The sequence below is a fragment of the Platalea leucorodia genome (genome assembly GCF_965183815.1).
Source record: "Platalea leucorodia genome assembly, chromosome: 3".
Lineage (NCBI taxonomy): Eukaryota > Metazoa > Chordata > Aves > Pelecaniformes > Threskiornithidae > Platalea > Platalea leucorodia.
The window spans coordinates 127,170,944-127,193,294 of NC_138825.1; the positions used below are offsets into that span (position 1 = coordinate 127,170,944).

The 22,351-nt window shown below is 52.5% G+C and overlaps 1 protein-coding gene across 4 annotated transcripts in view; it reads left to right on the top strand.

Annotated features, from left to right (window-relative positions):
* The window catches only part of OTOF (otoferlin), a gene marked incomplete at both ends in the record, with an annotated part of 108,879 nt that overhangs the window by 20,287 nt on the left and 66,241 nt on the right, over positions 1-22,351 (top strand). For all 4 annotated transcript variants that reach the window (XM_082306316.1, XM_082306317.1, XM_082306318.1 and 1 more), the window contains 2 exons: positions 16,297-16,396; positions 21,771-21,982. In XM_082306316.1, coding sequence (XP_082162442.1) covers positions 16,297-16,396; positions 21,771-21,982 — 312 coding nt within the window. The remainder of the gene's footprint in view (positions 1-16,296; positions 16,397-21,770; positions 21,983-22,351) is intronic.

A 22,351-nucleotide genomic window follows, 5' to 3' on the forward strand; every position in this document is an offset into this window, starting at 1 on the left:
CGTGGTGTCTAGAGCACATGAAACCAGGAGCATCTCTGCCCGTTGCTCGCCAGGTGTTCTCTGCCCTTGAAAGCTCTTGCACATTTGTAGTCAAAGCACCTCTCAGTCTTGTTTTTGAGAAGGCCGTTCTTGGCACCTCTCATTGCACGGCGGTTTTCACCATCTCAAATCGTCTTTGCAGCTCTTTATCCCACTCATGTTCAACTTTCAGCATCCTCCCTCGAAAGTACAAGCACAGGCTGGATGCATCCGCTTCTGCCCTGCATCTCCCCAGCCCCGCAGACTGAGGATGAAACACATCTCTCTTCTCCCCCATCCCTCCTCCGTTCGTGTGGTTATGGATTAATTGGTTGTTTATTCACCGTGCTGGGCTGCTGGTGCACCGCGCTCTCCGGAGCTGTTGCGTTCATGGAAATCGGGTCCACTTTCTCCCAGCCTGAGGTGCAGATGCTGCTTCTTGGCAGTGTTTTTGGCAGATGAGTGCCCTTTCTGTTCGGCTCGGGCACATCCCAAGGTCCCTGCCGCTCTGCGTGGCTGCTGCCACTCTCTCCTGGTTGACTGCTCTGTCACTCTTCACGTTATTTGAAAATTTGATTGTAAGTTATTTTTACATCCCAGTCACTGATGTAGTAGTCGAGGGCTTAATAGCAAAATTGCACCATAGCACTGTCATTCAAAGATGATTCTCAGCTCATGTCCTATTTTTAGAGTTTCTTCATTAATCTGTTCTTGTTAGTGTGTAGCACTGATAGCAGGCAGTGTTAAACCAAACATTTTGTGAAAACCTGTTCCTTTCACGCAGTTACCGAACAAACCGACTCCAAAGCAGCAAACCAAGCTTGTTTTGACAGGCTCTGTGTCCTCATAAACCCACCTTGAATGTCATTGATTACACTCCAGTTTTTACTTGCTTATTCATTGAATCCTGTACAGGCTTTCCTATTCTTTCCCTAGGACGGCTGCCAGGTTAGCCTGGCTCTCCCATTTACCCTGTATGAACTCTTTGCTGTGCTGGGATTTCTCTATTATTCCAGCTTCATAAAAAATTGATGTCAGTGGACCAGAGGCTGCTGGTTCCTTTATGATGATTACCCACAAACTACCCCTGGCCTGCAACAACCAACAGAAATATTTATCCAGCATCTTTGCCTGCTTTGCATCGTTACAGGCTGGACCAGGAGCTGCTGCTCCTGTTTCTGGGGTGCATTCGCCTTGAAATCACAGAATCGTCTAGCTGTACAATGGTTTGGGTGGGCAGGGACCTCCAAAGGCCACCCAGTCCCACCCCTGCCATGGGCAGGGACATCTTCACCCAGACCAGGGTGCTCAGAGCCCCGTCCAACCTGGCCTTGAATGTGCCCAGGGATGGGGCATCTCCCACCGCTCTGGGCAACCTGGGCCAGTGCCTCACCACCCTCAGCACAAACAATTTCTCCCTTCTGTCCAGTCTGAATCTCCCCTCTTTCAGTTTAAAACCATTCCCCCGTGTCCTGTCGCTGCAGGCCCTGCTAAAAAGCCTGTCCCCATCTTTCTTTTAAGCCCCCTTTAAGTACTGAAATGCAGAGCTCGCCCTCCCCAGCAGCCACATCCCAGTTAGAGTCTCCTCTCGCCCCGCTGTGGGACACAGCTGGACCAGCCCAGCTTCAGAGCAGCATCAGGTCGGCTGCCCGGGGCAGCGGTGGAGCGTTCAGCACAGCGGTGGAGTATCCAGCACCTCCCTGCAGAGGTTTGCTGGAGTTTAATTACCTCTTCCATCTCTCTCTGCTAAATTAAAAAGCCCTTCATGTTAGAAACGGTTTCCTCACGCTGGCGTTTACAGTGGTAAAATGAACCCCAAAGCATGTCTGTGGCAGTGTGCATTCAGTCCGTCCTTCGGCAATTAAGGGACAGAGCACAGCGGGCTCTCCTTGCTGCCCATCTTTGCTTTGGGCCACCGGAGCAGCTCATCCCTGCAGCCCAGCCCAGGAAAGGAGCCAGGATCAGAGAGCCCCTTCGGCAAACACCAAACAAGACGTCTCCCCTGGCTGTCCCTTGACAGCAGCGGGAAGCAGAATCCCAAGAGGGGCTTCATCTCTCACTGCATTGTAGGTGTCCATGGGGAATTAGGGCTCAGGTGCCCCCACAGGTCTCCAGTGCCCTTTGAATATCCAGCTTCTGGAAGGACTCATGTCTCCTGTAGATCCAAAGTTGATCCAGGATATCTGCATGGCAGCAGGTACTCATCTTCAGGTGATGGAGCTGAACCCCTCGTGTTTAGTCGATGGAGAGGGGTCTGGGAGAGCCAGGAGCAGCCCTGCCCCAGGGCGACGTGTTTTGGGCACAAGGAAAGGAGAACTGGCTGTGGCTGAAGGGTGGGCTGAACAGGCCGAAGTTCCCTGAAGCAAAAGGCAACCGGGAGCCTAAAAGAGGCAACGACAGGAGAGCCTTAGTCCAACCCTATAAGCTGCCTACTGAGAGAGGAAGGAATATGCTTCAGCCCTGAGTATCCGTGGCAGGAATCAACCTGCAGAATAGACTGCTCCAAGGTGTAAATATAAAGGGATTATCCAGGGATTTCTGTTCAGACTCATAGCATTTCTCCTGCTGGCTAAGAAATGTCTACACCAGGATATTAGTGCCAGGGCACAGCCGATGAACTTGGCCTCATCCCACCTGGAGCAGCTGGTGCTGAGCACCTCCCTCAAGGGAATGCAAGGAATCTGTGGTACAAAAAAAAAATTTAAAGCCCAGGGTCACAAACCAGTGCTGTAACTACAGCCCAGCCTTCTTGCACAGAAATGAGTTGGAGGAGGAGGACAGACAGACAGAAATCTGGGAGAGGAGGGAGAGGAGCCCTGGCACTGGGGTTTGGAAAGCTGAGTTGTGGCCTCTGAATAATTCACACGCAGCTGATTAGCGTTATTTATCAAAGCCCCAGATAAAGGCATGACACCTGATGCAGGTCCACCCTGAATAATGGAGGGGGCCGGTGCCCAGACGTGGCTGCATGGCTCTGTTGAGTTGCTTTTGTTTCCTGCCTCGGTGGCCATCAGCACGCAGCTAATTAGCTGGTAAGGTAATCCTTTCCTGGTTGTGTGCTGGCTCCTCCGAGGGGCTGTGGGCTCCGGTGGCTCTCGGCCCTGGGAGCCATTCCCCAGGGCTCTGCGTGTTTGAGTGCCCAAAGAAAGGGGCAGAGCATGGAGGTGGGGAAATAGTTCATGAGGACAGCTCAAATGGGCCAGACCAGTGGTGCCACCAGCCCAGAAACCTGCCTCCAGCCTCTGAATGGGTAGGGCATCCTCAGGCTGGGAAACTCTCCTCTCCAGCCAAGATCCATCCAAACCTCCCCAAGGATGCCCTGTCCCCGTGCGGGTGGATGAGGGGCAGTGCCGCATTCTGCCCGTGGTTAATTTACTACTGTAGGTGCAGACTGAAAGTGCTCCACACAAGAGGAGAACCAATAATCACGGGTCCTGCACACCCATCCTACAGATGTGAGATGCTTCATCTGATGCCATGTATCCCCTCCCAAAAAGCAGGTGGTGAAGCCAAATAACTGCTGCATGGTGGGATGACCTGGGTAGAAATACTGAGATCCTACTGGAACTCAGCTCATCTCTGTCCTTTGTCCTCTGGTCCCCTGAGGAGACCTACAAAATACCTTCAAGATGGGTGAAAATTCGTAGCATGAGGTCCCACGGTGAAGGGCCGTGGGAGAGGGCATGTGCAGGAGGTGGGTGCATGATGTCAGGTCCCAGATGTGGATGTGAGTGTGTCTGAGCAGGAGAAGACACTGGGGAACACGTATGAGTGGGGTGGAGGACTGTATGCACAGGAGAGGGCAGAGAGGCAAGAAGCAAGTGGAGGCAGCAGCCAGGGCAGCGTGCCGTGCTGCTGAGACACCAGAGAGGATGGCTGTGTGGTCCAGCGGCCACAGAGCATCAGCCCTGAGGCAGGAGGTCTGGTCCCTGCTGCTGCTCCCGTTCCTGACCTGCTGGGACAGCCTGGACAAGCCTCTTCTGGGCCACGTCTTTTCCTTGTGCATAAACAAGGGCAATACCAGTCAACGACCGCACCCCTTGAGGATGAGGAAGGCTGCACAAAAACTAGGGGCTTTTGCTTCGAGGTGGTTTGTTTCCCTCTGTGTCACTGTTTCTGGGGAGAGAAGCAGTAACTGGATCTGGCCAAAGGCCGAAAGCCACGTCGCCAACCCGTCGGCTCCCCGCCGGCCTGATGGGCGATGCAGGGGTGGGGGCACCGATAACATCCCCCTGCAGAAAACCGATATCCACGGGGAAGAGGCAGGAGCTGGCTCTTCTTACCTGACCGAGAGACAAAGAGACTAATACCGAAGGCTTTTAATACAGCAGTGTGCTCTCCGGGATAAAAATAGAGCTTTGTTTTGTCCTTTGTACTCCAGCTTCTCCAGCAATTAAGATCTCTGCAGAATTGGAGTCTTGTATGAAACTGCCATCAACTTGCAGAAAGCAGGGTGCTCACCATTTCACCCGCAGAAAATAATCTGCTGCAGAATCACTGTAGAAAGAGTATAATGGAAAAAAATCATTAATTCTGGCACGGTAGGCTTCCCGTCTTGCCTGAGTGCCCTCCTCGCGCAGGGCAGCGCTCAGACTCCGGGCAGGCAGGGAGTTGCAAGAGCTGCGTTTTGCAAACCAGAAGGTGCCACGGTTTCCTTGAGACGGTGCTTGGACCGCAGCTGGGCAAGCCTTTCCGCTGCCCAGCTTGCTTAAACCTTGCAGGGGTCTGAGCTGCAGCCCTGGGAGCATCGTCAGCGATGCAGGAGACCCAGGCCTCCCTAGTTTCTTCCCTCCTGATGTGGAAATCCCAGGGATACCCTGAGGTTGCATCCAGGGGTCTGCGTCTGGCTCACCGGACCGCTGGATGAGTGATGCCTCCGGTGCACACATCAAGGTGTTATTTTTCTCTAGAGAATTGCTCAAAGGCAGAAAACAATTAAATCTCTTTGAATGCAACTAATTATGCTTGTAACCCAGACAAAATGTTTACATGAGATCGCGGCACGCCGGCCTCGTGCTTGATTTGCCTCTGTCTCGGTCCAAAACGACTTTTTAGAGTCCCTTCCTAATTTCACCAGTAAGACACAAAAATTCATATGGGAAGATCTTACGGGATTTGGGGGCCACCTGCGCAACTTAGGGTTTATGTTTGTCATCTTCATACGTGATTCGGATCCCCAGACTTTATTATGTGCAGTCCAGACCAGGCAGGTCTCTTGGAGAGGATCTTATGCCTGTGTTAGCAGTTGGAAGCAATCCAGTAACCTTGATTATCCAAACATCATTAAAACAAGTTTTTCCACTAATCCTTTCGGCACTGGAAACATAGAAAGTTGCTTCCCAATGCTGTTATAGGCTGTCTTTGCAACAAGCTGTCGGTTGTAAGAGCCATTTGGTTTTGTGCTATTAACTGTGCAGGAGCAAAAAGGATCCAATAGAACAGGCAAAAGCTCTGGAACAGCTTTTGTATGAGGAACTATAACTTAAATTAGTCTTCTGCAATTCAAAAGAGGATGTAATGAATAGCCACAAGGTTAAACTGGGGAGGAAGCAGTTATTCATCATCTGTTTCAGTAGAAAAGCTTGGAAGATGTGAAAACGAAGATGGCGGGAGCAGGCTCAGGATGAAGTGGGTCTTCAGATGATGCTGGGTGGGCTGTGGAGAGCCCCACCACGAGATCTGGTGGATACTGAAAGTTTACTGGTTCAAAACTGAATTTGACATCTTCATGGAAGAAAAATCTGTGTGAGTTTATTGAATACAAAGATATCCCCTCTAGCCCCAGGAGTCCTAAGGTGGACATCTTACATAGGCCAGAAGACTCATACTTGGGATGACAAGGTTTGATGAACTGTGGTCCTTCCCAATGCATCTGGGTTACCATGACAAATGGATTTGTCCTCCTGAGAGCCCAGACTCCCCCGTCCTCCTGATCCATGGGCCGCACTCTTTCTTTTCATGATTTTCTTAAACTAACACTCTTTTCCTTTTCCACTTTCCATTGCGCTTCTTGAGCTGTGGGATCATTCACCTCAGAAGAAGGTCCTAGTCCAACTTCTTTTCCAGTTGATGCAAAATGGGTATGGTGGGGACCAGTCCAGCGAGCAAGGTCTCCTCTCACGTACCCCTCCACAAAGTAGGGTGGGTGGCAAGTGCTCCAGAGCCTGACGTTCACAAAGCCCAGCTTATCTTCCCAGCCCTTAGGGCTGGTGTCTGTGGTACACCTACAGCTGCCTGGTCTACAAGCAGATGTATCATCTGCCTGAAACCTTTCTCCTGCACGAAGCCCCTTGCAATGGGATGGCTGCAGCAAGCAAGTCTGAAGTCTCATTAAGACTTTCTAGCCTCAGCTCCCATGGAAGGTAAAAAACAGACGGACAAGGTGTGCTTGGTTATGTCCTGAGACGACTGATGTCACCAGGGGCAGGAACCTGGAGAGGCAGAAGTTTCCATACCATGTCAGAGGTGCAAGCTAATCAGCCGAGATGTCTACAGAGGTATCAGCTCAGCCTTTCTGCAAGCGATACCATGTCATACAAGTGGTCCAGTTTTGCAGGCAAGGCTGGCACGTGAAAAAAGAGCTGAAAGGCTGAGCCCCGTGGAGGAGGGAAGCCGCAGAGTCAGAGATGAGCCGAGTCCAGACTTCCCAGGAGGGGCTGCAAATCATCTTGGCTTGCCAAGAGGCAGAGTAGAGCGAGCAGGGGAGAAGGCAGCCGGGACAGCTGGCTCAGCTCAGGTTGGACGTGGCCAGCAAGTGATGATGTGGCTTGTGTAGTGCAGGCTGTGCAGAGGAAGAGGGTTGAGCCCTTTCTTTCATTTTTTTATTGCCTCCCGAGGCAGGCTGGATGTTTGGCTCCTAAGCAAAATGATACTTTGCTGGCTTTCGAACTGTGTTCTTTTTGCAATGCTAGAAATTCAGATCCTCTGCCTGGAGGTCTGGAGGAATTTGTGTTTGGGTGCTTTCAAGAGGAGACCTTCCTTCTCTGGACTGATCCCCACCAAACTCATTTTGCACCGCCAGGAAAACACATTTCATGGAGATCTCCGGCAGCAACAGGACAATTCCCACTGCCCAGCTTTGCCTGCCTGTAACCTGGACATGGGTTTTAAGTCCGATAGTCAGCAGAGCAAGACCAGAACCTCCCACAAGCATTTTCTCCCCAGCTTAGATACATCTAAGGCATCTGGGATGGATTTCCCTCGAGCTGGGACGGTCCCTCCATTTGAGTACAGAGAGCTCAGGTGATGGCGAACTGCAGGACAGCTATGAGCAGGTGGGGTGGACCCTTCCCCAGGGAGAGAGGAAAATGAGCAACCATCAGTGCACTTTGAACCCTGATGATTTTGAGCTGCATCAGGGCTTTTTGCCTTTTGGGGTTTTGTTTATTTTTGTTTAACACATTTTTGGTCATTAAGCAAAGTCTGTTTTGGAGAAAGGGAGTTTTTGAAGATTCCTCAGTCTCATATTTATGTTTTAAAAGCACACAGGGCATAGGTGGGCTTCTCACAAACCCCAACAAATGCCCGATCTGATATCCCTGGGCAACTTGCGTGTCTGGAAAAGGGAAAAAAGGAAAAGAAGAGAGCACTTCTGTTATTCTTTACACAAAGACACAAAACCACCTGCTCTGACATTTTTTTTACATCTGGGGCAGCTTTAAAATGATCTCTGTGAGGGATCTTGAGCCCAAAATCCTCCTTAGAGGCAGCCTGAGACGTCCTCTTCCCTTGTCCTTCCCTTGTCCTTCCCTTGTCCTTCCCTTGTCCTTCCCTTGTCCTTCCCTTGTCCTTCCCTTGTCCTTCCCTTGTCCTTCCCTTGTCCTTCCCTTGTCCTTCCCTTGTCCTTCCCTTGTCCTTCCCTTGTCCTTCCCTTGTCCTTCCCTTGTCCTTCCCTTGTCCTTCCCTTGTCCTTCCCTTGTCCTTCCCTTGTCCTTCCCTTGTCCTTCCCTTGTCCTTCCCTTGTCCTTCCCTTGTCCTTCCCTTGTCCTTCCCTTGTCCTTCCCTTGTCCTTCCCTTGTCCTTCCCTTGTCCTTCCCTTGTCCTTCCCTTGTCCTTCCCTTCTCCTTCCCTTCTCCTTCCCTTCTCCTTCCCTTCTCCTTCCCTTCTCCTTCCCTTCTCCTTCCCTTCTCCTTCCCTTCTCCTTCCCTTCTCCTTCCCTTCTCCTTCCCTTCTCCTTCCCTTCTCCTTCCCTTCTCCTTCCCTTCTCCAATAGGCACCTTGGCAGCTCTGTCTCCAGGGTGGAGCAAAGCCCTGCCAGGCAGGAGGTGGGCATGGAGAAGGCTTGTGCAGCAGAGCCATGCAAAGGGGATCGGTGAGTCTCTGCCCTGGGCTTACTCTGGTCCAACCCTGGTCACAGCCCAACGGCGATGTGCCAAACACAACTCGGTTTGTCACATGGAGGTCGGCTGTGCGTTTCCTCTTTGCCCTGGCGTGTCCCATGCCTCTCAGCTTGCAGAATTCACGCGTGCTGAGCATTAGGACTCAAAGCCTTTCCTGCCTCTTCACACCTGGGTTGGTAAAATGACCCTTCGCGGGTTACAGTCATTTCCATATAGCTTCTAGATTCATGCAACTGAAAACCCAAGCCCTCCTTTGCCAAAAGTGGGTTGAAAAGTTGAAAAAAGTGATTTATTTTCTAGCCATTGTAGCATTTTCTAGCGTTATAATTTCTCTGTCTCCCAGCACATGTGGGCAGCTTGCCTCCAAGAAAGTTTTCTTTGCTGTGGGACCTTCTTACTTCGCACCAGCAACCCACAGCCGTGGCTGTCCTTTGGCTCTGTGATGCCTTGGAACCGGGCAGGGCTGGCTAGCAGACCAGAGATGTGTGAGGGGTCCAAAAATGGGTGATGGGAAACCAGGGAGCAGCTCCGATGAGCGGCTGGGTGGGTCTGTTCGGTCTGTGAAGCTCAGTGGGGTACCTGGGGGGAGACGCAATGGCTCTTTGGGAGCTCAGGCTGGAAAAGCAGAAAGTAAATGAGCTGAAGGGGAGTTGCTGTTGGATACTTGGGGGTCTGACGGTATGTTTGGAAGCTGCAGTGCTTGCATTTATGTACAAACCAGTGTTTGGGCAATACTGATAAATGCAAACCGTTTCCTCCCGTGGCTTATGTGATGAATGCCCTGGAGCTTGGACCAAAATGAAGAGCCTTTTTCACTGTCTAGCCAAATTGCAGCTTCATCTGTAATCATCTGACTCTTTAACTTAAAGCTTTCTAAATCACTTCCCTCCTAATTACCCCCTTTGCACCAAGGCTGTGCAGTAGGCAAGTCAGTGCTTACGCTTCCAAGCGTATGCAATTATTATTGTTTTGTTAACATTTGGATAACCTGGTGAAATGTAGGACACAACAGCAGTTCCAGCTCAGCAGCCTCCAGATATTAAAAGTTGCTTCAGTGAATTAACTTTTCTTTCAGCAAACTCTTGCAAAAATTCTCATTAAATATAAATGGATTTTCTTTTCACCCTGGAAGACAAGTGGAATAGCATAATGAGTGCCAGTCAGCCCTGTCGTATTGAAATATATCCTGTCAGGTAACTAATTTGGGATGAGATTATGGATCTGGTTGCTAAAGTGGTAATTTGGGTAGTACTTAGGCTTTTGCACGGTGTTTGACTCGGTGTCACGCAATATTTTGATTAAGATATGAAAATTCTGCGAAAATTTGACATGGCTGGTGCTGAAGGTGTGACACACGTGAGCAGCGCTCGGGAGTGACTGCAGGCAAGGATTCGTCTCCGAGGATGCTGGCAGTCGACGGAGCCCTGCGGGGACCAGACCTTGTCGTACAGCAGTTGGCATTTCCCCGTCTGCAGGGAGCGGTTACGGCTGGGGAAGCTGGCAGGGAGCTGCTGCAATTACTTGGCAGCATGGGAATAACAGCGATGTCTGCTTCGGTGCGGTCTGAAAAAATATATGTGTCTAGTTTCTAGCTTCAGAAAGGTGCTGGAAAAGTGGGGTTGGTTAGAGAGGAGCATCGAGAGTCATTAAAACCTACCCTGAAGTCATCAGCAGCTCTGTCTGTTTGGCTTATCGGTAAGGGAAGGAAAAGGCAATCTGATCGTGGACGAAGAAGTGGGGATTTGGTGGCCATCGCTCTTGGAGCTGACAAACCCACAGGGCTTCGTCGTCTCAGCAGATGTTAGCCGAGTAGGGCTGAGCCGCCTGGTCATCTAAGCCCCATTGGTGGTCCGAAAGATTAGCATCTCCCACGATCACTTCTTTGGGCAGCCTGGGCGTTGGCCGTGTCCCTGTGCTGGCTGTTTCTTCTAAGAACTCTCCCTCCCCACCATGCCTCCGTGCTGGAGGCTGTGCCCCCCCGCTGTCCCCGAGGACCAGGAGCCCCCAGGTCTCCTCAGCCCTCTTTACCGGCTGAGCAAGGCAGTGCTCAGTGGGCAATCTGGGGTGTAGCCACGGTGCAGGAGTTCAGAGATGCTGCTTTGGGTTGGGGGCTGTAGGCAAATCCTTCGGTGTGTGCAGGTGGCAGTGCCGGAGGGTGGGAAGGCGTCCTGGCAGGGGGAAGGCAGCAGGAAGATGCAATGGCCGCTCCTGCCTCCCCCCTTCCTGCGATATTCCTGGTTTTCTCTCAGACACTCGAGTATGACGAGCATTGAAAGATTGTTTGGGAGGGGAGCAGGCGAGGCTGCAGGGATGGGTTGTATAATATAATACTTTTTTTTCTATTTTTTTTCCAGTTTTATAGAATCGTAGAATTATTTAGGTTGGAAAAGACCCTTAAGACCATCAAGTCCAACCGTTAACCCAGCACTGCCAAGGCCACCACTAAACCATGTCCCTCAGCACCACATCTCCCCGGCTTTTAAATCCCCCCAGGGATGGGGACTCAACCCCCGCCCTGGGCAGCCTGGGCCAGGCCCTGACAGCCCTTTGGGGGAAGGAGTTTTTCCCAATACCCAACCCAACCCTGCCCTGGCGCAGCTTGAGGCCGTTCCCTCTCGTCCCATCGCTTGTTCCTGGGGAGCAGAGACCGACCCCCCCGGCTCCAGCCTCCTTTCAGGCCGTTGCAGAGAGCGATGAGGGCTCCCCTCAGCCTCCTCTTCTCCAGGCTGAGCCCCCCCAGCTCCCCCAGCCGCTCCTCCCCAGCCTTGTGCTCCAGCCCCTGCCCCAGCCTCGCTGCCCTGCTCTGGCCACGCTCCAGCCCCTCCATGGCCGCCTTGGGGTGCGGGGCCCCAGCGCTCTCCCTGAGGTCTTTGCTGTAAGCGCAGGCTGGATCCTCCCCTGGGCAGCTGAGCCTTCATTCCAGTCCCCTGGGCTCTTGCAGGCCTGGCAATGGGTGGCATCCCTCTGCTTTCCCCACCCTACCTTGCGAGGGGTGTCTGGAGGTGGGGACCAAACCAGGACAGAGATGCCATGATTTGCCTTTTGTCGCTTCCCAGGATCTGATGACGGATGGATGGAGATGCCACCCCCCACCAGAGGCTCTCCCTGGCTGCAGGAGCCCAGGGAGCAAACAGCATCCAAGGGACACTACCAGAGAGCCGGGGACAGGACTTCATGGGCTGGAGGATGCTCTTAGCAAAGCCAGACCAAGATGCACGTCTTGGCCTCAGAGCCCTTGCTCAGAGGGAACAGGCACTTCAGTGCTGGCAATGCCTGGTGGGGTTCACGGTCTCTCCGGCCAGGGTCTCCTCTAAACTGCACCAGGCACACAGATGGCTTCATGGAAAGATGGCACGTGCCCTACGGGCAAAGGGCAAAGTGGGTCCTGGGGTGTGCCGCAGCCCCAGACTGCCCTGATCCGAGGCTTTGAGCAAGCTCAAAGCACCAAACCGGGCTGGGTTTGAAACAAGAGATGTTCCTACAGTCTGATAAAATTACGAGTGACCCAGAAAAACTCCCTCTCTTTCCATCAGCAGAAATGCCAGGGAAAGGAGCAGGGCACTTGATGAATTATGAAACACTTGGAAATGAAAGGCTGTGTAGACAAGTGTTGAATATTTCATTCCCTCTCGCTTGGCTCTTGCTCGCCAGGAGACGTGGGTTGGGAGGGGTCCGAGGAAGGAGCGCGTTACCCCAAGCCTAGCACAGATGCATCTTCCCAATAATTCACACGCTTGCAGACGAACTGGCCCGAGGTCTGCAAGCAGAGCTGGGGAGTGCAGGAGCACGTAAGTCAGGCTGAAAGGGTTGCAAAGATTTTTTCAGACCAGCCTCTCCTGTGCCCTGTCCCACCACCACCAGCAAGGGCGTTTAGAGGAACCAGAGGAGCCCCTCGTTCCCCCAGCATATCTTCTAGGATACCTTTAGGTATTTCCCATGGAATGGAGTTCCCTGGAGGCACCAATTCATAGAATCATGGAATCGTTTAGGTTGGAAAAGACCCTTAACATCATCAAGTCCAACCGTTAACCCAGCACTGCCAAGCCCGCCACTAAACCATGTCCCTCAGCACCACATCTATCTGTTCTTTAAATCCCCCCAGGGATGGGGACTCAGCCCCTGCCCTGGGCAGCCTGGGCCAGGCCCTGACAGCCCTTTGGGGGAAGAAGTTTTTCCCCATACCCAACCCAACCCTGCCCTGGCGCAGCTTGAGGCCGTTCCCTCTCGTCCCAGCGCTTGTTCCTGGGGAGCAGAGACCGACCCCCCCGGCTCCAGCCTCCTTTCAGGCCGTTGCAGAGAGCGATGAGGGCTCCCCTCAGCCTCCTCTTCTCCAGGCTGAGCCCCCCCAGCTCCCCCAGCCGCTCCCCCGAATGGGGGCTTCATTCTGCTCCCTGTCTTCCAGCTCAGGGGGCTGGGTACCCCGAGAACAACTGCTCTGACTGTTAAAGGCTGAGGCAAAGAAGGCATTAAGTACCTCAGCCTTTTCCTCATCCTTTATTCACTGTTTCCCCCCACATCCAATAAAGGATGGAGATTCTCCTCAGCCCTGCTTTTATTCCTAACCTATCTATAGAAACATTTTTTTATTTTTTTTTACAGCAGTAGCCAGATTAAGTTCCAGCTTTGGCCCTTCTAATCTTCTCCCTGCATAACCTCACGACATCCTTGTAGTCCTCCTGAGTCACCTGCCCCTTCTTCCAAAGGTCATAAACCCTTCTTTTCTTCCTGAGTTCCAGCCAAACTCTCTGTTCAGCCAGGCCGGACACCTACAAACAGATGTAAGAGCAAGAACTGCGCAGTGCGTTCCCGGCTGAGCCTAGCAACCTTCACAAGTGCACCTAACTCGTAAGCAACTGCACTAAAATAACTTGATTTTAGAGCTCGAGCCACAAGAGCATCCCTCCAAACTGACCTGCTGAAGTCAAATCCAGCCATGAGCAGAGGACAGCCCTCCAGAGCCCTGCAACGGAGCCTGTGCTCAAATCCTGAGAAATTAAGCGCAGACTTCTCTCAAGGAAGCCTCTCCAAAACAAGAGAGGTGCTGCTCTTGCAAATAGCAAATAACTTTATCTCAAACACCCTGATATCCAGGCTGATAGGGCAGCCTTTTCCCCCAGTAAGCCCATCTCAGAGAAGAAGCAGGTCTCCATGGGAGGAGGTGATGTGTTATTCATTGTGCATGATGCACAGAAGTCCTGCAGGGAAGGGCCCCATCCTGCACAGCACACCGGCGCAGGTCTGCCACGGCTCTCCTTTGCTCCTGGAGCATCGCACGCCACCAGCAAGCTACAGCAGGACCCATCAGAGCTTTGCTGGAAAGCAGGACCTCCTGCTGCTGCAAGCCAGACAGAGCTAGATAAGTGGATAAGCAACAGTAAGGTCATTTTTCTGTTTTCCTCAGGTCATTTATTAATTTCCTCAGGTAGTTTAGTATTATAAATGTGTGGTGTACAGTGGGGTAACTACACAGCACAGTTTGATTCTTTGGTCAGAGAAACGCCCACGGCAGGACTGGCTGATCCCCACGCACGCAGGTGTGTGCACAAGGGGACACGGGGACCCGTGCAAAGGAAGGCCAGTTGGGTGGGGAAAGAAAAACAGAGGGCTGGCAGAGGCAGGACCCAGGCAAATCAAGCCCCAAAGCCAGCGAAGACCCGAGGCAGCTGAGCAGGGCTGAGCCGACCCTGCTCTTCCATCCAGCGTTGTGCTGCATTTCAGAGGATGCTTCAAAGCATAAGGGGATGGCTTGAGAGCTGGGAAAGACAAACCCCATCCTCATCTCTGCCACAGACTGGCCTAGGGTGAATCTGCTAACACTGCTTTTGCCTCGGGTCTCCGGGCTGCCGATGCAGGCACAGCACCGGGTGCTTGGGTTACACAGGCGCAGAGGCAGGAGAGGAGCGAGCCCTCAGCATCCCACCGCACAGCACGGGGAGTTCTTGTCTCCCTCTCTGAAACCACGTCTCGATAAATCAGCATCGCAGTAAGCAATGCCCTAAGGTTTGCAAGGAAGTAGTTTAATCAGCGGCAGCTTTCTCGCTGGCCCCAGCCGGCAGAGCACTGCGGACAGATTCCTGGTGTGCTGTGTGATATCTTCGCTGTCATCGGGGATTGCGGCCCTGGAGATGACATGCAAGGCAGATGGTGCAAGGCAGCTCTGCATTCACTGTTTCAGGGCTTTTTCCGTGTCGGGAGTCACTTGTTGATTCATAGCTGGCTCTTCTCAGGCTGGGAAGGTCCCTCTGGTGCAACAGCAGAACATGAAGAACATAAAGCCGCAGCTGCTTGACAAGCCATGAGCTGGCAAATAAGTAATGGCTTTTATTAGAGAGCGCCAGGCTTCTCCACGCTCTGTGGTATCTATTTGGACCTGTAATTTAGCCAGCGTGGCTGCTGTTAGTGCACAGAGTGCTGCACTCCCTGGCTGCGAGAGCAGCGGGCTGCAGCGAGCTCAAGCAAGAGCCACTAAGAGCAATTAGATGCCTTCATCCTGCTCATCGTGGGGGAATTTAGGTGGCGATCGGACGCTCGTGGGAGAAGTGGCCGTGGTGGTTGGAAGGGGCCATACGCCCTCACCTCAGCATTCAGCTCAGCCCACGGTGGGAGCCAGCACGTGCAGGTCGGGTGGGAGAGATGTGAGCCCCCCTCGTCTGCTGCTGTGCGGAGTCAGGCAGGCCGCTCGGTGCAGCACTGCGGCTGGTTTGCCACTGAAGGAACGATGGGAGTGCTCTGCATCCAGCACAAGAGTGGGAACAACCTGGGAAGGAGGAAATAATGTGTTAAACCATCACGCCATGCCTGCTGTAAATGTCTCCCTTCAGCCACGAGCCCTTTTGGCTCTGGGACATGTGGTCCTGGCTCAGGTGAGGCTGTCACCAACTCCATGATGTGTGCCAAATACACAGGGACTGTGTTTGGCATGCATTTGGCATGCAGCTTGCCCCATGCACTACAGACCACAGCAATAATTACAGGATCAAGGATCATAGGATCAAAGGATCATAATTCATTTCAGGAGATCTCTAGTCCAGCCTCTTGCACAAAGCTGGGTCTGCTTGACCTCACACCAGGTGACTCTTGGCTTTTTCCACTTGGGTCTTGAAAGCCCCCGGGACGTAGACAGCCCAACCTCCCCGGTCCCTGCTGCATTGCTTGAAGACACCTAGCAGGCTGGGAGTGGGCTGGGACAAGGACACGAGCCTTCAGGCATCAGTTATGATTAGACCTCCCTTAGCAGAAAGGAGTCAGCCTTCTCCTCTGAGTGGCTTTCAGACTCGCATGCAGCACCTTCAGACTATCTCCATCCAAGCAAACTAACCAGCATGAGCCCTAGTCTCCAACCCTGGGCCAGCCCAGCTGGGCTGGGCTGTTCAACTCATCCCACACACAACCAGGCACATCCAAAGGGCTCCAGGGATGCCCTGCCCCAGGATAACCCATCCTGGGTGGGTGGGTTGGGGCCAGGCCCATTAACCTGGGACCTCCCCATGGCCTGTGCTGACCACGTCCTGGTGCAGACGGGTGAGGGACAGTGCCCTGGTTCTCGCCTTGTTCAGTTTACTAGTGCAGGTGTAACTGCAGACATTCAGGATGGAAAAGGCCAGTTCAGGTTCCCTTAGTTGCATCCCAGTAATACAAGACTGACGGTTCCCAAAGTCTCCTGTTCTTACCCCAACAGTGTTACCTCGAAATGGCTTCTCTCCTGGCTTCTCCTTTGCCCACCATCTCCACTGAGCTGGGGTCGCTGGCTGCAGCCGCCAGAGTCCTTGGCCGTGCTCTGATCCTGCATCTCATGTCCACCTCCTCCCAAGGCAAATGGGAAGCAAAAACAGACACGCAAGCTCTGGCGACTTGGCCAGCAAAGCCCTTTCCCATGGAAAATGAACGGCGGTGGGTGCTCACCACAGCTCGCCTGACTTTTCTCTTCTTTGCTCCGTAGGCTCGTTGGCACTTTCCGGATGGTCCTGCAAAAGGTGGTGGAGGAAGGGCAGGTCGAGGTGACAGACACGCTCATAGATGACAATAATTCAGCCATTCAGGTAGGTCACGAGGAATAAGCGGCCACTGCTGCCCTTCGGTCGTTGGTCCATCTGTCCGTATTTCTGCTGACTCTGTGGGAACAGCAAAGTCTGTGTTATGCACCTGAATCTCTGAATCCTCAACCTTTCCTTCATCCCGTTATTCTTGGTCTGAAGGACTAAGGCAGCCAGGACTGCCCTGAGGGTGCACAGCAAAGGCTGGCTGTTCTGCGTGCCGCGAGAAGCTTAGGATGGGGGCAAAGCTGGACGGGATCAGGTTTAACCTGCAACTGCTCATGCACAGCTCAGAAATAGCCTGAACACGTCCTGCTGCCGGAGACCCGTGGCAGCTCAGAGCACGGCCTGGTCCTCAGATCCCCGCAGAGATGCTGAGCAGCTGCTTCGACCACAGTCCCACGCTGAGCTCTGCTCCCAGTGCTCTGCTCCTGCACCTGAGCAATCCCATGCTGGCTCTGCCCCGGCCATCAGCGTATCGCCTGTAATCCATACCAGTAGTACCGCGTGTTGGAAATGCTCGACATTTACAGTATTTGCCTCTGACCTCAACGCTGCTTTCATCTGACCCCCGTAGCACATGAGGAATACCTCGTGCATCAGCTCACCTGAAGCCCTGCTCGTTATATCCCTCTGGGAAAAATAAGGATAAGAAATACCGCCCGGTCTGGGTCTGCAGCCCTCATCCAGAGCCCCGGTGCCGAGGGAAAGGCTCCCCGTCCGCAGAGCAGCTGCTGTGTGACTCAGGCCATTTCCATCTGGTTAACGCATCTCATGGGAGCCGTTTCCCATGGGGACTGAGGTTTATAACACACCTGGAAATACAGCTGCTTCTGATCTTCTTGGGTGTCAAACCCCAGGGGTTTTAATTACAAAATAAAAACTCAGCTTCCCTCCTCTCCCCTTTTCTTATTCCTTTATAAGCTGCTTCCTGCAGCCAGCGTAAAGGAAAAGTGCAATTGCAGGTAACCCTCTGTGCTAGCAACAAGCAATTAGCAATGGAAAGATGAGTGGTTTCATTAGACAGGAGGTGACATCTCCTGTGGGGGCAGAGGGAATGAAACCAATAAAAATAGAAGGGATATAGTCCTGAGGAGGGAGAAAAAATGGAGGGGCTGCAGACCCAGGGTGCAAAAATGATTTCAGGGTTGGAGAAAAGAGCTCCTGCTTTCCTCTTGGTTGATCAGACTGAGAAGTTGCCTGATTGAAGTCCATGGGACCCTCCAAAGGAAGAAAATCCCATATTTTTAAGACCCTTCAGTGGCACCGGGGGGAGAGAGGAAAATCAATGGATGAAAATTAAATACGTGCAACTTCTTGACATCAAAAATGATGGAATTTTTAGAATGAACTGCCCTCGGACTGAGGAGGTACCTGCGTTGCCTGGTGCCTTGCAGCCTGGCCAGGAGCTTCGTGTAGCTGCACGGTAGGGCAAAGCAAATAGTCTGCTGCCCTTCGCCTCTTTATAAGCCGTGTGCTTCTAACTGGAGGCACCTGGAGGAGAAAGGACCTTCCCCAGCCCGTGCCTGATGTGCTGGATGACCTGTGCTCATCACCTCCCCTCTGAGGACCTCACGTCTACGTCTCCTCCGTGTCACGGCAGCTCTGCTGGAGTTGTTGTAGTCGGTATCCACAGAGTGCTCTGGGAAGGGTAAATACTGAACATTGGCTGTTGCTACAGAATCGGGGCAGCCTGGCCAAGGCAGATTTTTGTGGAGTACAGGTCTCCCTTGGATAAGGCAATAAATCCCCCCGTCTTCTGCACACCACAAGCCATATGCATGCACGTGCACAAATCCTGCCTTTCTAGAGCCTGCTGTGAGCAGAAATGGCACGTCCCTCGATTTCCCCAGCATTTCTGGGGCAACGTCTTAGCCCCAGGTCACCCCCGTTCAAACTGGAGCTGGGAGTTGAGGCTACATGTTTGCATTTTGGGCTTTCAGCAGGACTTCAGATCCCTTCTCCATGCAGTATCCATTGCAACTTCAGGGGCAGAGGCAACCCGGCTTCATAAGGTCTCTCTCCAAACTGCCTGCTTCCAGCCTTTGCTCCAGCAAGAGGATAAATTTGGACTGAGGGAACCTCAAGAAGAGAGAATCCAGAGGGCAACGCCTGGGACATTTTGCGTGGAGAAATGTTAGTGGAAATATAAATCTGGAATAGCTCCTGATGGGCAGCAGAGTCAGCTGTCCTGGAGAGGTGACCCACTTTCTCCCGGACCCGAAAGATGCTGATTTTTTTTTAGTAGGTATAGGAGTGGACCACGGCCAGTGAGGGCTGTTGCAGGAGGACAGAGGGAATGAAAAATGATCAGACATGTCGAGGAGGCAGAGGTGGGCAGGTACGGAAAGCCACTGCCCATCAGCTGAGATGAGATAACCGTCCGTCTGCACTCCTCGTCCTTTGAGATGCCAAGAAAAAGGTTTTGCTTGGAAGCAACATGTTCCTTGCATTGAGCAAACTCAAAGACAAATCACATGCAAGGGTTGCAAAAATCACCTCCAGAATTAGGAAAGAAAGCAATCTCCATACAGAATCATAGAATGGTTTAGGTTGGAAAAGACCTTGAAGACCATCGAGTCCAACCGTTAACCCAGCACTGCCAAGCCCCCCACTAAACCACGTCCCTCAGCACCACATCTCCCCGGCTTTTAAATCCCCCCAGGGATGGGGACTCAGCCCCTGCCCCGGGCAGCCTGGGCCAGGGCCTGACAGCCCTTTGGGGGAAGAAGTTTTTCCCCATACCCAACCCAACCCTGCCCTGGCGCAGCTTGAGGCCGTTCCCTCTCGTCCCATCGCTTGTTCCTGGGGAGCAGAGACCGACCCCCCCGGCTCCAGCCTCCTTTCAGGCCGTTGCAGAGAGCGATGAGGGCTCCCCTCAGCCTCCTCTTCTCCAGGCTGAGCCCCCCCAGCTCCCCCAGCCGCTCCTCCCCAGCCTTGTGCTCCAGCCCCTGCCCCAGCCTCGCTGCCCTGCTCTGGCCACACATCTGTCCCCTCTCAGCAACCCTCCCCTCTCTCAGCTCCTTAAAACCTGTGATTTTAAAGGTGTGTTTCCCCTGCAAAGGCACCTGAGCAAGTTCGGGCAGCGCATTATCTCCAGAAGGGCTGCTGGCCGGCACGGCACAGGTGCCCAAGGTGCTGTAATGCAGCTCAGCTCCATTTTTGCAAGATGCTGAACTGCATTACACCAGGGCTCCCTCCCGCAGACTGTGCTCACCGAGGTCCCACCCGGGCGCAACCATCCCACCTCCGCACCCAGGGTTCGGAGCAGGGCCAGCTCCGAACATCGGCCCCCAGCTCCGGACGAAGGGAGAGGCGCATCTTCACTGCCGGCATTTCTTGGAAACCAGTTCCCAGGCATACCTTCATCTTTCTGTAACCAAATGCAAAGGAAGGGCTGAAAATTGTTTTCCTCTTTCTGTGCTGACTGCAAAACATCACTGGCAGCTTCCAGGCAGCCCTAATAACGTTATTGACTTGCCTGAGCAAAGAGATTAAAAGAGCCAGGAATTGGAAAGCCAGGAGGGATATTACGATCGTGTCGTCTGGCCTCCTACAAGAGAGGCTCTGGGACGTCTCAGAATTTGTTATTATCTCAAGCGGTGAAAAAAACCCCAATATAAAAATGATTTTAAAACGTCCAGTGGCAGAGCAATCCCAGCCCTTCAGTGAATCATTCCGCTCGTTAATTTTCTTTACTGTTAAACCAAGAGTTTTGTTTCCAGTGTGAATTTCTCTCGGTTTTAGCTTACACCTACTAATTTCCTTTCAGACGAGTGATGATTTTATTCAGCCCAAACCGAACTCTTTCAGCTTATTACACCCATAATTTTTCATTCCTTTTAAAGGATTTTTAAACCTTTAAATATAGGTTAAAAATGAGATTTCAAAATCAAATGTTTCACAACAGCATTGAGGTGGTTTGAAAATGGGAAAAATGAATGTTTCAGCATGGATCTTTGTCTCTCCTCTGCATTTGCTTTTATAAACAATCCGAAACAGCTTGGTGAGGTCAGCACAGTGTGGCAAATCGTTTTGATTGACTCAAATTCGTATTTTGCCATACGAAGAATAAAATCAGTCAAAACCTTCCACGAAGCTCTGTTTCCAGCTGGGTTTGAGTCACGCCTTAGCTGTCATTTGCTAAATGCACAGAATCCTTCCAGGCCACATCTTGTATTTTCCAGCCTTTCAGCATCCCTTAGACGAGCTGCGGCTGGAGCAGGTCAGGATGCTGTACCTCCTCTTAAACATACAGATGAAAAAAGAGAGATTTTATAATAAATTTCCCCACTCACTGGTTGTTAGCCTTTTCGTTTTGTCCCTGTGTCTAAAATCGATTGCCTTTGCGTTGAATATGACTTATAATTTCTCCGTGGAAGCTGAGTGGAGGTGGAGAATGGTTTTTGCTTTTGTTTTGATCTTTGTAGCAGCTGTTTGCTTTTCAAAATAGATATGTTTCTAGCAGAGAGATTTTTCCGGCTGCTTTGTCCAAAGCTGTGGTTTTAGAAAGACTTTGCTCGTCAGGGCAAAGGTGGTGCCGGCAGTTCTTTGCAGCGAGATGAAATTTCACATATTTGATTGGGTTTTAAATCCAGAGATTTTTTGGGGAAAAAAGTTTGGGAGCTCCAACCCTGAATTTGCGGCAGCAGCCTGGTGCAATCTTGGGTGGGTAAGTGGGGATGAGCACGTAGAAGAGGGAGAGGACCTTACTCTTACTTGGTTCATCCAGAAGAAGGCTTAGATCAAGCTTGGGCAGACCCAGTGCCAGGTCCCTTCCCATCCCCGAGCCCCAGCCGGGCTGGTCATGGCCAGGCTGGGAGACCCCCCTCCCCAAACCAGGATCTATCCAGACCTCCCCGGGGGTGCCCATCCCTTGCCCTGCCTGGGGACGGGATGGGGCCAGGTAGGAGCAAGGCACCATGCATCCGTGGGGCTCGGCAGCCCAGCACTTAACAGCAGGGCACAAATTCTTAACCAGTTGATGCACGACAGAGAAAAACCCACTAACATGACATGGCTTCATCTGCCCGTGGTGCCTTCGGCTGCTCGAAGGTTTTGTCTGCTCTTCAGGGCTTTTAGTATCTCTCTTATCTAGTGCAGCTGGTCTGGGATGCACCAGCAACTCCAAGTGAATCAGGTCCCTGAGCAGGAGGGAGGCTGCAGCATCATGCCGGAGCTGGGTCGGACACCTCCTGAAGCCAGAGACCTGCTCTCCAAATGTCTCATGCACTAGGAAAGAGGAGACTTTGGGGTCAGTAAGGCTCAGAGATCAAGCCAGCTGATGCAACAGCTCTTCCTGCCTTTCAGATTTTGCAGGACCTTCCTCCCTCCCTGTGCTGCCCTTGGGTGCTGATTGTGTCTTCCTTGTGTGTTGCAGACCAGCATCTCCATCGAGATCAGGTACCAGGCTCTGGACGGGACAGTGGGCGTGTGGAATGACAAGGAGTTCCTGGAGACCCCCAGCGTCCACTCAGAGGGGGATGGCAGGTACCCCTTAGAGACAGACAGCCTCCTCTCCGGCCACCGGCAGGGCTCGGACATCTCTCCGGGCAAATCCAACCAGCATTCCGCAGAGAGGAGCTTCAGAAGGTAATGTGATGCTCAGCACTTGGAGATGTGCAATGGCAGCAGGATGGGGAGGGTTTGGCTTGTCATGAAAGGGCAGCATGGCCCCAGTGCTCCTCTCAGGTCCATCACAACTCCTGGCCATCAGAAGACCAGTTATCACAGCTCAAGGTGAGGATGGGCTGTAAGCGTCCACCCAGCAGCTCCCTGGTGCTCCGCCACACCGGCCCAGCACAGAGCTGAGTCTTCCAGCAAGCGCTGAGGTTTGTAGCATGCATTTGGAGAGCAAATGTAATTAAGTACAGATTCAGAGAGGATTAAGGGTCTGGCTGTTGGTCAGGCCTCATATTGGATGGGATTAGAGCCACGCGTGGGGTGTAAAGCCACGTGTGC